At 44.2% G+C, this 14,497-nt stretch overlaps 1 protein-coding gene across 12 annotated transcripts in view; it reads right to left on the bottom strand.

The window, feature by feature from the left end:
* The window catches only part of RYR2 (ryanodine receptor 2), a 240,254-nt gene that overhangs the window by 120,162 nt on the left and 105,595 nt on the right, over positions 1-14,497 (bottom strand). For 7 of the 12 annotated variants that reach the window (XM_081905768.1, XM_081905767.1, XM_081905764.1 and 4 more), the window contains 4 exons: positions 12,821-12,916; positions 2,308-2,455; positions 1,262-1,470; positions 61-235 (listed from right to left, as the gene is read on the bottom strand). In XM_081905768.1, coding sequence (XP_081761894.1) covers positions 61-235; positions 1,262-1,470; positions 2,308-2,455; positions 12,821-12,916 — 628 coding nt within the window. The remainder of the gene's footprint in view (positions 1-60; positions 236-1,261; positions 1,471-2,307; positions 2,456-12,820; positions 12,917-14,497) is intronic. The other 5 variants (XM_081905769.1, XM_081905761.1, XM_081905771.1 and 2 more) reach the window with 1 other exon arrangement.

Here is a 14,497-nt window from a genome sequence, read left to right on the forward strand (position 1 = left end):
TGTGCCTTATGTATTACGAAAATAAATAAAAACTTTATTAAGAGGGGGAAAAGAACTTACCATCACCAACCTCAAAGTCCTTGAATGCTAGCTCGGAACCCGAATCATCAAGAAGGATTTCTCCATTCAGAGTGAACATCATGGTGCGCTCATTCAAGTCAACCATACAGCCAACAATATCCCCTGTCAGCCAAGAACGGCCAAAATGCTCATTTCCCTGGTGCCACCGTTGAGCCTGGGTAAGAAAGGATTTCATTATTTGAATGAAAGGCAATTAAGAGGACTGTGCCTCCAGTGTATGACTAATAAGCATCCCCAAAGATAAATTAATATGGTACTACAATTAATACTGTCATATAGCATTCTGCAAGTAGTTGCAAGCAACTGTTGGACTGCAAATCTTACAATTAGTATTGTGAAAGGTTAACAGTATTAGTGTTAAAAGATTTGTAGTGCATATTGTCATTTCAACACAAACCACAGAAGCAGAATCCAAATAATATTTATTTCATTTGAATAATTCTAAGCCAACTGATTTACTTTGCTTTTTTTTTTGCAAATTATCATTTATTAGTGTGATAGTATTCAGGATGTTGGCTGGCTGGAACCCTGCACCAGAGAATTCATGTTAGTAGTCGAGGATGCACTGCAACATTTTGTTCCTTGACCTATGATTGAGACAGGAGCAGCTGAAGTATGGAAGGTGTATCAGTTGGGGAGGGGGGAGAGAACAACAGTGAGCAGAGGGAGAGAGACCACTGACCTGCTCAACCCTGACAGCTTAAATATCAGAGGGGAGTAGAATTGCAGAATATATGCCCTAGTGGTAGTCCCCTTCCACCTTGCAGGGACTAAAGAGGAATAGTTCAGAAGAGGAGGGACGGTAAAGAAGGTCCCCATTCCCTCTTATTTGCTCTCCAGAGCTGATCCTCACCCACCCAGTACATGGATAGAAAATGCTTAGGTATACAGTACAGAACAGCCTTGATTGGGAAGGGGGGAAATGTGCTTTAGAAATAAGTCCCATTATGATTAGCACTCATATATACTATATACACATATCACTGTCTCAGGGTACAGCTTGTGGGTTGCAGTAGGCAGCTGGCTCCATTTCTGAGCCAGCAGTTGACTCCTTCCTCAAGTCACTATTTTGCAGCATGACCAGACTCTAGCTCCTGGACTTTGACATTCTAGTAAAAACCAAAATAGAACCTGCAAGTCTAAACTCAACCCAGAGATGGATGAATGAATGAATAAATACCTTGAATCCATCAAAAACAAATGCTTGCTCATCTGATCCAAGCTCTTGATCCGGTTGACAACCTGGCTTGGCCCAACCAACCCTCATGTCTCCTGCGGTCACTACTTCAAACTCAAAATACCACTTTCCTGTTTTCACTGCATATGTCTTCTCTGTTCGGAAGATCCTAAACCTTTCCATCATACCACAGAATACATCTGGTCTTGCGGCTGCAAAATTTAAAATATAATAAACATTTATTTATTTTTTGAAACTAGGAAAGTAGCTGATTGAAGGTGCTTCATCATTGTGGAGGTCCCAGCTTTGCCCAGTTACCCAGGAGCAACTTTCATTCAACACAAAAGGTCTTCATTTAGAGTAAACAAGCATAGGATTGCAGTATAAACTCCTGATAGTGAAATATGTTTCAGATCTAACCATCCATTCCTGACAGCACATCAGTGCTTCCTGAGGCTTATGAAACTTATAACATCTGGAGGATGGCTGTCATAGATGAGCAACTTATAACACCTCACTTGAAAAATGTTGTGTAATAAGAAATCTTGCTTAAGCAGAGGATATAGTACTAGAAAACAAAACAAAAACCAGATCTGAGATAGTTATTAAAGCCAACTACAGGAGCTAATGGGGAAAGAATGAGAACATGAATAAGAAATAATGTTTACAAATTTCCCTTTTATTTATTCATTAGGATGATTTCCTTTAAGAACTAAGATACCATTCTAGCTGAATTGGAAACAACTTCCAGCATGGTAAGAAAATTGTCAAAATCAAGGAATCATGACTGAATTGAGATTTGACAGCTAATGATGCAATCCTAACCCCACTAAGGCCCAAATAATTTCAGTAGGACATATGTCTGAGTTGACATGGTTAGGATTGCAACTTAACCATACCCAGCTTCCATGGGGCATTCCTAAATTCTGTTAGTATGTAGCACACTTTAAGAATTTGAATTTTTTTATATATAAAAGTTGCATAGTTATGATGAAAGCACTTGTATTATTGGTTTCATGTGCTTATTTAAAAATGCAGCATTTCAATACCATGGTCTTGATCAGGAGCCTCAAGGTTATAACCATAGCCAATGAGGGTACGAACTGCTTCCCGGAGACTGTCTTTGTTTGATTTCTTGGTGCGATCATCAAGAAGGGCATAGGGGACAAGTCGAGGGTTTCGACGGTTCTTCACATCCTGACGAAAGATAAAAGTAATTAATTACGAAGTCAAGTTTTAGCAAATTTTATAAGATTTTTAAATATATATATTGTGTATTAGAAGATCAGGACTGAACCAAAATATCTGATGTTTAGACAAAGAGCAATTAATTGGTACAATGAATATTGTACTTAAAAATTGGGCTAATTTTGTAAAAATCACAGGTATATAGTATACTACTTATTTAGTGTTTACACACACACACACACACACACACACAAAATTGGTTGTGTGTGCATATATATATGCTTCTTATGAATCAGCTTTCATACTTTGGTTCAGATATCTGAACACAATATATCTGTGTATGCCACCAGGCAGAAGAGGTGTCTGTACAAACATACCACAGTTTTCTTCAAAATATGCACACCTGGGAAAAGATTGAGCTACTTGTATTTTTAAAGGGGGGTGTCAGGGAACTGACATCTAAAGCGCCGGAGGCGCAAAGGCTCACTGAGGGTGAGAGAGCAGTAGCAGCGGAAGAGGGAACCAGTAGAGGGCGAGCAAGAACTCCAAGGGAAAGTGAGTCGGAGGGATGGCTCAGAGACGCTTCAAGCGAAACCAGTGGGGAGGTCTCAGGACCTCCTATAGGGACACCCACACCTCGACGGAAACTGTCACGCCGAGAGGCCAGACGACGTGTTTCCGTTAAGGAGCTTTTATGTTGGAAACGTTTCCGAAAGCAGCCACTTTCGGATTCTACTAGTGATTGACGCAGCCATGCTGGAGGGGCTCCGTCACAGGCAGAGGTTTGAAAGCCTGATCAAACTCTGAGGGACTTGCATTTTACGCACAAGCAGCTCATCGTCCCATCATAGCAATCCGAAAGTCTCCGAAAGCCAGCTTGTGCAGGGAGAAGCATCATGAGCAATCCAGCCGGAACCGGGGAAGCAGGAGCAGCTGGAGGAGGTCCAAGCCTGGAAGAAAGGTACAGGGCGTTGGAGATCCAGTTGGCGCTGCAAACGGCGAGGCTTGAGGAGAGGAGGGCTCAGGATGCAGAAAAGGGAAAGGAGAAAACCACCCCGCTCGCCAGAAAGGTGCCAGGATTGGTGCAGAAATTCGGGGGGGATCCCAGGAACTATCATGCCTTTAGAACAGAGATGCAATACGCTCTAAACTTGCAGTTTGATGACTTCCCCGATGAGGAATCGCGAGTGGCGTATGTGATTGGCCATCTCGAATCCGGGGCGAAAGATTGGGTTAGACCCCTGATGGCAGCGAATAATGAGATCTTAAAGGACACGAGGAAGTTTTTTCGTGCCATGGACCTGATGTTTTCCAGCGATATTGAGCAGGGGGTGGTGCGAAGGCAGTTAATGGCTTGCCAGCAAGGAAGCAGATCTGTCCGTGAGTACTGGACTGAATTTACCATGTTGATTCACAAATTGGGGTGGGACCTATCGGCGGAGCCCATCCAAATGCTTTTCGAAGAGGGGCTTTCTTCAACCGTCAAAGATGAGCTTTCCCGGGGCCCCAGGGCGGAGTCTATGGACCAGTTAACCAAATCTTCGCTGGCCATAGGAGCGCGCCAGGAGGCGAGGGCTATGGAAAAGCGGGAAGGGAAAGGAGACCGTTGGAGGGAGTTCCGCATTCCAGACATTCCAGAGCCACCTTTCCCGCCGGCAGAGCCGATGGAAGTTGGAACAGCGCGGGCGCGCGCAGTTTCAAATCCCAGTGAAGGGCGGAAAAAGGAGGGAAAGAGCGCCAAGAGATGTTATCTCTGCCAACAGCCAGGGCACTTTGCCAGAGTTTGCCCACAAAGAAAGGAATGGCAAGGGATGGCAGGAGCTGTTGGGGGAAAGGAAGAGGAAGGCAAGGAGCAAGTAAAAGCCAACGCCTGGCTGCCACCGTTGGGGCACAGCAGCCAGGCCAAAGAGCAATGAAAGTGCCCATGCCAGAACCCCCCAGACCCGCTTTAGTGATAGAGGTGTTACTAGAACTGCCAAACGGACACCCACTAAAGGTCAAGGCGCTTTTGGATTCAGGCAGCTCCTGTAATTTCATGAGTAAGGAGTTTGCAGCTGAGCACCAGATACAGACTATCCCTTTAAGTAACCCCTTGCAGGTGACTACGATTGACGGCAGAGAGCTGTTGGGGGGAGAAGTTAGCCAACAGACTGTCCCGATGATAATGAGAGTGGCAAGGCACACCGAACAGATAGCGTTTAATGTGGCCATCCTGGGAGGAGCGCCCATCATTTTGGGGATGAGCTGGCTGGCGCTACACGATCCGCTAGTGGGCTGGCATCAGAGGGTGGTCTCCTTTGGGTCAGCGCATTGCCTAGAACACTGCAAGGAGGGGAAGGTTTCGGGAGGAGACAGAGTCACCCTAGCGGGGATGGAAGTGATGGACAAAGGGAAGGTGCCCCCGCAATACGCAGATCTGAGCAACGTATTCAGCGAAAGGGAAGCAGACAAACTGCCACCGCATAGACCCTTTGACTGTCAAATCAACCTACTCCCAGGGGCCCAACTCCCAGTAGGCAAGCTGTACGCCATGTCAGACAGGGAGATGCAGGAGCTGAGGGAGTTCATTGACAAAAACTTGAAGCGAGGTTTCATCAGAGAGTCCCGAGCGGTGGGGGGCAGCCCAGTGTTCTTTGTGGACAAAAAGAACACAGACAAACCGAGACTGGTGTGTGACTTCAGGGCCCTCAATGCAGTGTCGGAGCCCCTGGCTTTCCCTATGCCCCGAATTGATGACATTTTGACCAGAGTAAGGAAGGGAAAGATTTTTACAAAACTGGACCTGCGGGGGGCGTACAATCTGATACGCATAAGGAAGGGAGATGAATGGAAGACCACCATGTTTACCCCGTTGGGAGCCTTTGAATACCTCGTTATGCCCTTCGGTCTACAAGGGGGCTCCGCGTGTTTTCAAGCTTTTATAAACCACGTTCTGGGACCTTTGCTCTACAAGAATTGTGTGGCCTTTTTAGACGACGTGTTGGTGTATTCGGAAAATGAGGAACAGCATGTGAGGGACGTTCGAGAAGTGTTGGGCAGGCTGCAAGCCAACCAGCTGTGGGTGAAACTGGAGAAGTGCCAGTTTCATACCAAGGAGGTGGAATTCCTGGGGTACCGCTTGTCAGACAAGGGATTGGCCATGGATCCAGGCAAGGTCCAAGCGGTACTGGAATGGAAGACACCGAAGACCAAGAAGGACGTGCAAAGATTCTTGGGATTTGGGAACTTTTATCGGAAGTTCATCAAGAACTTTGCCCACTTGACGGCGCCCATCACCGACTGTCTCAGCAGCAAGAAGAAATTTGTTTGGACGGCAGAGGCGGATCGAGCCTTTGAAGAACTGAAAAGGGCTTTCGCCTCGGAAGAACAACTTCTGCATGTGGATTTACGAAAACCCATGAGAGTGGAAACAGATGCATCCGACCGGGCGGTAGGGGCGGTCCTTCTTCAACCGGGGAGGAGTGCGTCGGAGTGGAGACCGTGTGCCTTCTTCTCGCGGAAGCTGAATAAGTCCGAGAGGAATTACACGGTGTATGACAGGGAACTACTTGCCATTCACGAAGCATTCCGGAGGTGGAGACATTTATTAATTGGGGCACAACACAAGGTGCAAGTGTGCACCGACCACAAAAATTTAGAGTATTGGAGAACAGCTCGAGTGCTCAACCAACGACAAGTGAGATGGGCACAGGAATTCTCCAAATTTAACTTTGAGATTTGTTATGTGCCAGGCCCAGAAAACGTCAGGGCGGACGCGCTCTCACGCAAACCAGAATATTGGGAAGGGGAGGGGGTGATCGAAGAGAGACATGTCATCCCGGAGGACCGCTGGGTGTGTGGGGCGGCGATGGTGGGGCAACGAGAACTGGTGGAGGAAACGGAAAATGATGAATATGCCCAGGATAAGCTCAGAGGTCTCAGGGTGGAGGGCGAGAGCCCCGGAGGTTTTGAGGAAAGAAATGGGGCATTGTATTACAAAGGGGCATTGTATATACCCGAAGGTGAATTGAGGGGGAGAGTACTCAAGCAGTTGCATGATAGCCCCACGGCGGGACATTTTGGGCAACACAAGACCATGTGGTTGGTTACCAGGGAATTTTGGTGGCCTAAGGTGAGGGAAGATGTAAGGGAGTATGTAAGAGGGTGTGACCAATGTCAGCGAGCCAAAGGGGAAAGAAGGGCGCCGGCAGGGTTATTAGAACCTTTACCCACACCAGAACGGCCTTGGGAAGCGATATCAATAGATTTTATGACGGATCTGCCAAGGTCCAAGGGGAAAACAGCCATCATGGTAGTAGTAGACCTGTTAACTAAGATGTGCCACTTTGTAGCATGCTCACATGCAGTCACAGCGGAAGAAACGGCGAAGTTGTTTGTGGAACATATCTTTAGGTTGCACGGGGCTCCCTCGAGGGTGATCTCAGATCGAGGCAAACAATTTACTTCCAGGTTCTGGAGGAAGCTCATGAGCTTGTTACACGTGGAAGTCAATTTTTCAACTGCCCGGCACCCTGAAACCAACGGGCAGGCGGAAAGGGCAAATGGCATTCTTCAACAATATCTTAGGTGTTATGTCAATGACAGAGAGAACGATTGGGTCGAAAAGTTGGCGTTGGCAGAATTTGCCTACAATAATGCGGAGAATGTGTCCACAGGGATGAGTCCCTTTTTGGCTAATTACGGGTGTCACCCCAGGGCATTTCCAGGGGAAGGAGGGGAGAGATGGAGCGTCCCAGCGGCTGAACATTTTGTAGAAGAGATGGAAGCCATCCATCAGCAGCTCCAGCTCAACTTAGAAAGGGCTAAGGCACAATATAAGAAGCAGGCAGACAAGAACAGAAGGGAAGGTGAAACCATAAGGGTGGGGGATCAAGTGTGGTTGTCAACCCAAGGGTTGCCGTTCAAAGGGGGTTGTAAGAAACTGAGGCCCAGAAGATTGGGACCCTTTGAGGTGATTCAGCAGGTCAACCCGGTAGCTTTCAAACTCCGATTACCCAATCACATGAAATTGCACCCAGTATTCCACAGGTCGTTACTGTCACCATACAGGGGAGGAGGTGAAGGGGAGTACGTCAGGGGACCAGCCTTGGAAGAGAGGGAACGCCGCAACCATGTAGCGGAAATCCTCGATTCCAGGTGGAAGGGAAATCAGGTGGAGTATTTAGTGGCGTGGGAAGGGGAACCGGAGTCAGAAAACACCTGGGTAAGTGCGCAGGAAGTCAATGACGAGGTTTTAACAGAAACGTTCCATCAAAGGTTCCCGAGGAAACCTCAGCCGATAGCAAGGTTTAGGAGGGAGTATTTCGGCACCACCGATGAGGAAGAGGAAATGGAAGGGTTCGCGGAGTCGGAGTTGGAAGAGGGAGTGGACTCTGATGACGAAGAGTACCTAGAGAGTAGGAACAGCAACAAGTGGAAGGAAGTGTTCGCGACGTCGGAAGATGAGGGAGGTTCTTTCAAGGGTTTTACCTCCTCACCGCCAGTAGGAGAGGAGACGGGAGGGGGTGAAGGGGGCCCTGGAGGGGAGGTGGATGTCAGGGAACTGACATCTAAAGCGCCGGAGGCGCAAAGGCTCACTGAGGGTGAGAGAGCAGTAGCAGCGGAAGAGGGAACCAGTAGAGGGCGAGCAAGAACTCCAAGGGAAAGTGAGTCGGAGGGATGGCTCAGAGACGCTTCAAGCGAAACCAGTGGGGAGGTCTCAGGACCTCCTATAGGGACACCCACACCTCGACGGAAACTGTCACGCCGAGAGGCCAGACGACGTGTTTCCGTTAAGGAGCTTTTATGTTGGAAACGTTTCCGAAAGCAGCCACTTTCGGATTCTACTAGTGATTGACGCAGCCATGCTGGAGGGGCTCCGTCACAGGCAGAGGTTTGAAAGCCTGATCAAACTCTGAGGGACTTGCATTTTACGCACAAGCAGCTCATCGTCCCATCATAGGGGGGTATTATTTCCCCTATTTTGTACTGTGATATCTGAATGACATTACAAAAACTGTTTCAGGATAAGCAGTCCTTGCATAATATAGCAGTAGCAGAGCTATTTTCCAAGGCAAAAAGCAAAGCACCAGAACCATTATGACTTGGATTACTGTTTGTTTGCTATAGCCAAAGCAGAGAAACCATGCTATGTGTTAGGCAACCTGACATGTATGCAAGTAATCAAAATAAGTTAATGTTCCCATTTACTCAGAAAGGGTTCATTTCACTAAAAGGCATTTCTCCATGAGAAAATATCCTTTTAGTATATGTATTAGAACGGGGATCAACAGCCTTTTTGGATCAGTGAGCACATTTCAGATTATGAGAAGGTGCTGGGGATGCCAGTCACAAAATAGTTACCATGGAAGCATGGCATAACATAAAATGGCTGTCATAGGAGGCGTGGCATAAAACCAAATTAATGTACAGTTATTGCTATTCCCCCACCCCAATAACTTCATGTTTGCTGTCAGATGTCAATTGTGTTCTGCTGGTTCTAATTGTGGAGACTGATTCCCCTGAACACACAAACCGCCACACAAAAATTCTGTTACTGTTCCCCAGTACCAGGAAAAAAATATACAAAGTGTCCACATCACACTCATTCTCTCTCTCTCTCTCTCTCTCTCTCTCTCACACACACACACACACACACACCACATGTATCTCTCTCTTACACACACACACTTAACATGTACAGAGTCACATAACCATCTCCCCCTGTCCCATACAGATTAAACATACAGGCTGAATACCCCCCCTCTCACTCACTCACTCACTCACTCACTCACTTTCTCTCTCTCTCTCTCTCTCTCTCTCTCTCTCTCTCTCTCTCTCTCTCTCTCACACACACACACACACACACACACACACCACATACATCTATCCTCCTCTCTCTGCCCAAGGGCATCTCTCAATTACACAAACACCCACCCATTCAGAAAAGCATCTCCAAAGGTGAAGGAAGTGCCTGCTACTTCTTTTTCATCCAAAAAAATGCATGAGGACAATCAACCTGGTGCCCACAGGCACCACTGGGTTGGTGATCCTTATAATAAAACCATGCAACTTATGATTAACCAGATTCACTCTGAGCCCTATAAATACCTTTTCCGATAAACATGATACTGTGAGGTTTATCCCTTTTGCTTCACCCTCAGAGGCAAACTCCATTGTCTCTCAAAACGGATGGCAACAACAACCATCTTTCATTCTTTGTTTCCCAGGGACCTTCAAAGGGTATAGCGAGCCTACATTGCCATGCAAAATCTATTTCATTTGGTGGACAAAAGTGAACCTAGTAATGCATCTATTGTGGTTTCTTCATTATAGTTGGAGAAGGCAGAATGAAGTTCACTATGACAAAGTACGAGAAGCTGTGACCTGGTCCAAAATGGAGACAACCAAAGCCATGGATTGTCAAAAGAAGCTCTATCGCCATGAGCAAACCAGCCATTGTGCCATGTGCTGCAGCAGATGGAACAAGATGTATTTTCACCAGCTAGCCAGAATATCTCATTTCATGGTGAATCCAATTCTAGTCACTCTTTGTTGTGTGAGCATAGAGGAAGATGGACATCAAATGTAACTATGAAGTTCAACATGAGAGCATCATGATGCATGTCAAGCACCAAAATGAACATCTGTATCAGTTGCGCATGCAAATCTGCTTTGATGGACTCTGGTGTTATGATGTGGATGAAATAACAATCCACATCATAACACCACAAGATAAAATGTAACCAATGCTACCACACCCATCCATGACACTGAATTTGTTACTGACAGCCACATAGTTCGTAAGAAGAGGAAAATGGGGTGGGGCTGGAACTCATTGCTATTTAATTCCCTACTACTTTTCAGATACCTGAAGTTTGTTGAAGGTCTTCTTTTGCATAGCACCAATCCTGAGGAACTGAAATAACTGGAAGACTATGAAAATACACCTCCAGACCTAACCTTTGTAGGGGACAAAGTCCTATCATCATTTATATTTTGTCCTTTGTGCATAATTTATTTTTACCTTATTCTAATAGCATATTTTTTGCTCACCTACTTATCCTTTTACTAGATCTTAGCAGTCTAATGAAGTGAAAATTATTATTATTTTAACTGTAGCGCTGTATGTACCAAACAAACTTGAAGTGAAAGTTTTGGTTAAGAGATTGAACAAATTAACAAAATAGAAATTGTTCCTTCTAAGGAAGGAGTTTAATAACAAATAATTTATTAAGAATTGTTAGTGCAATAATGTCTGCACCAGTACTGTCACACCATCACAAAACATGGAATTACCGGTATATCAGCAGGGATGTTCCAGCAGGAGTGAAGAGAGACGTGACTACCTGACTTACAGAATTGGATGCAGCTTGGTTGTTTAATGACATCCATTTACAACTATATACCTAGAACAGTCTTTCCCATCTCTGAGTTCCCACACATTGTAGGACAAAAACTCCTATAATCCCCAACCATTTACCATGCTGACTAGAGATAATGAAAGCAGGGGATTCAGGGTTGGAGAAGACTGCTTTAGAACATGCTCATAAAACAGATGCCTACAATCTGGATGTGTTATTTTGAAATTTTGTTTCTGTTGGCTTCTCAAACATACCGGTACCTAGATGGCCAGCATGAGAAGCAGAACTCTAAACTAGATGGCATTCTTCTTAGGCTATCGAATATTATGTAGCTTAATCATGTTTCATGTTTCAATTGAACTCCAGAGAAAATCAAGCTTTCACCTACCCAATAACATTTTGAAAATCCAAGTTTACAGTTCACTCCAATATATCAATACTGATATTGGAAGCCTATAATCAAATACAAGCATGAGAAACAGCCAGTAGACCTAACAGTAATGCAAAGATCTCACTCCATCTCTACCCTAGCAGTATTCTTGGACAGTTATGTCAATTGATCATCTGGGGAATTTCTACTCACAGCACCCCATCCTACCCTACAGAATATCATAGGGTGGTGACCCAAGAATAGAGATTTTCTGCTCTTGCCACTGTACTATAGAAAGCCCTTCCCTCTGCCATATGTGAAGTAGCAACTATCAGTTGCTTCAGACATCTTGCAAAGACTCTTCTATAAGACTGGATCCTGTTTTATATGACTGAATATTCTGAATTTCTGTTTTATTCACTTTTATATGTTTTTATGTGTTTTTCCATTGCTGTTTTACTGGTTTTGGGCTGTGTTTTTGTATGAAAGCTATACTGCTAGTTTTTTTTAAGAGTGTAACCACTTAGAGATTATTTTAAATGTTAAGCGGTATATAAATGAACTACCACAAGGTTATTTGCTTTATAGCTTGCATTAGCCTCCTGTGATAGCAAGGGTCTGGACAGGTTGCTTATACAGCAAGCATTTCTAAGATCTGCCATACATCTTAGAAAAATAGGTCACACTGCTCAACTTAAAATATTTCACAGCAAAGCTTTTAGACTATTAGGGATGTTTGTGCACTACACACTCTTAACCTTCCTTTCACTTCATAATTCTATGGGAAGTGCTGAATGAGCAAAGTTCTAAGAAACTCATTGCAACACTTAACAACAGCCTCTTATAAAGAGAGTAGTTACAACAACTTGAAATGTGTAAGAAAGCAGTCCTCTCTTTTTTATGAGATGTACTTAATAACTGAAAAGGAAAATGGGTGTCATTGCTTTTTTCCTATTTTTTACATAGATTCAATGCCATAAATCTAGCATATAATGAACTGCAGCAACTGCATTTTAATGAAAGATAGAAAATGTGAAAGTACATAGGATCCAGTGGTCCAATCCTGATGGCTATACCTGGGGCTTAGTTACTAAAGGCAAACTGGATCTTAGTCACAAATCTACCTCTTCATAACATGCACTGTTTTCATAATTTAGAATTTAGGTGGATTTTGAAATGTACTGTTGAAATTAGTAATTAATTAAATACATGCTATATTTTAAATCTTGTAAGATTGTATTGACTCAAATATGACCTAAAATACGATACACCCTCCTATAAAGGGACACTGTCAAGTATTTTCATTAAGTTCAGAATTTATTTTGTGTTTGATCCAATAGTTCCCTTCTGTACACAAGAGGGGTCCTTTCATGAATGCAAGGGCCTTCAATCCAGTTTAGGCTCTCACTAATGGAAGGGGTGGTTTTCACACATTCCCTGTTGATATTTCCTGTGCTGTTCTGGGGGGTCCCCAAGCCACTGGAGCAGATTTTCAGGGGTACAGGAGGGAGTGGGTATCACTGAAAATCACCCCTCCCCCTTCCATTAGCAGATGTTGGAGTGTCCTTTTGGTGGGAAGAACACTGGCAACACTAGATCTAACCTTTTACCATTGCAAACCAATGCACTTTTAAGAAGCTGTGCCTTACTTACAGTACTTACTTGTTTGTGATCCCTGCCATCAATGCTGTCAGCACAGTTCTGTGAAGAGGGCATACTAAATAACGTGTGGTCCTTCTGCTGGCTGGCTGGCTGGCTCTGCAGCAGCAGAATAAAAATACTGTGTACAATCATGCATAAACAGCAGCTATTGCTCTTGAAAGGTTCCTTGGAAAGAAGTGGTGGATTCCATAGAAGAAAATAAGGGATTTCCTGAATAGATTCTAACAACAGAAATGAGTAATAATAGGGACATAAACTACTTGACAGTATCCCTTTAATTTTCAGTACGGAAAATAATAAAAATTCAGCAAAGCATCTGAGTCCATCATTCAGTGGGATTGAGTTTACTTCTTACAGTAGTTTCCATGATTGATTAAAGGTGGAACTAGACCATAAGAGGGACACAGAGCTGCCATTGTCCTATGGCTCTTCCCTCTTGTTTAATGCATGGTACGACATAGCAAGAATGCATTTGTCTACTACCAATTCCCTCCTTGACTTCATCAACTGTCACTGCAATGATACCACATCATATCACATGTTGTGTTAAACAGCACAGAGAAGGAAGGTGACATATATTTCTACCCTAAGTGTCTTTCATGAGTTCTTTCCTACAAATTGCATGCACTGAAAGATTGTTCCTTAATATGATTTCTTCACTTGCTAGAAAAAGAGCTATGCATCAAAGCACTTTGAGCCAACGTATTGTACTGTAACATCTCACAGTAAAATCCAGCTATGACAAATGTAACCAGTGATATACTCCAGTAAGGAAGCTAAGCAGAAGCGTTAGTACAGATATCAAATAAAGGGAAGCAATGTGTTTATGAAAAACGAAGATTAGAGTCACACTACCTTTTTTTCCCTCTTCTGGAATCACAATCCTTTTCATAGACCAGCCACATTTATTGTTGCCAAATCCAATTGTCCTCTCAAATTTTTTCAGACCTAATTTGCAGAGATTTTTTTTTCTGGCTACAAAATGTAACTGAAGCACCAGCCTATTTAGTTTAATCAAGGATTCAATACAAAGTTGGAAAAAATATAAGAAGTAGCAAAAAGTAGATATGCCTATTATCTACTCATTTCATCCCGCTGGAACTGTCCCAGTCTAGTTTTGGAATGCTTTTCTGTGCATTCATTTGAATGGGAAACACCTGGAAGCTGGAAAAAAATGGGAGTGGTATAACTGATATTGGGACTATCGCCAATTAAAAAAACCCCACACAGCCTTGGTCTGTAGAGGGTCTCAAGTCAGATTTTCTGGGTCAACACACGTGGAGCTAGCTTGTTTGAAATTTTGCTGGCCCAAGTCCATGTGCCAGGCTTCCATCAGTCCTGGGTAGGCTTGGCTATCCTACTCATCTTCTCTGCCCACACCTCAACCCACTTGGGCATGCCAACCCACTTTGTACATCTCCCGGTTCAGACTACTCTTGGCTCTGGCTTATTGCAGGCAGCATAGTCTCTACAGAGGGCTCCGACTCAAACATTTCCAGTATCCACAGCTTAAAACTTTTCAACGCAACGGCTGGTTGTGATGCTAGTTTACCGCACTCCCCATGTCATATATCTGTCATGAGTGGATATCAGGAATGCAACGTTACTTGGAAGCTAAGATCCACTGATTTTAAGAAGCTTCAGAGGTAGGCTTAAGATTGCAAGCCTAGTTACAAA

Source organism: Podarcis melisellensis (assembly GCF_964234715.1).
Source record: "Podarcis melisellensis genome assembly, chromosome: 3".
NCBI lineage: Eukaryota > Metazoa > Chordata > Lepidosauria > Squamata > Lacertidae > Podarcis > Podarcis melisellensis.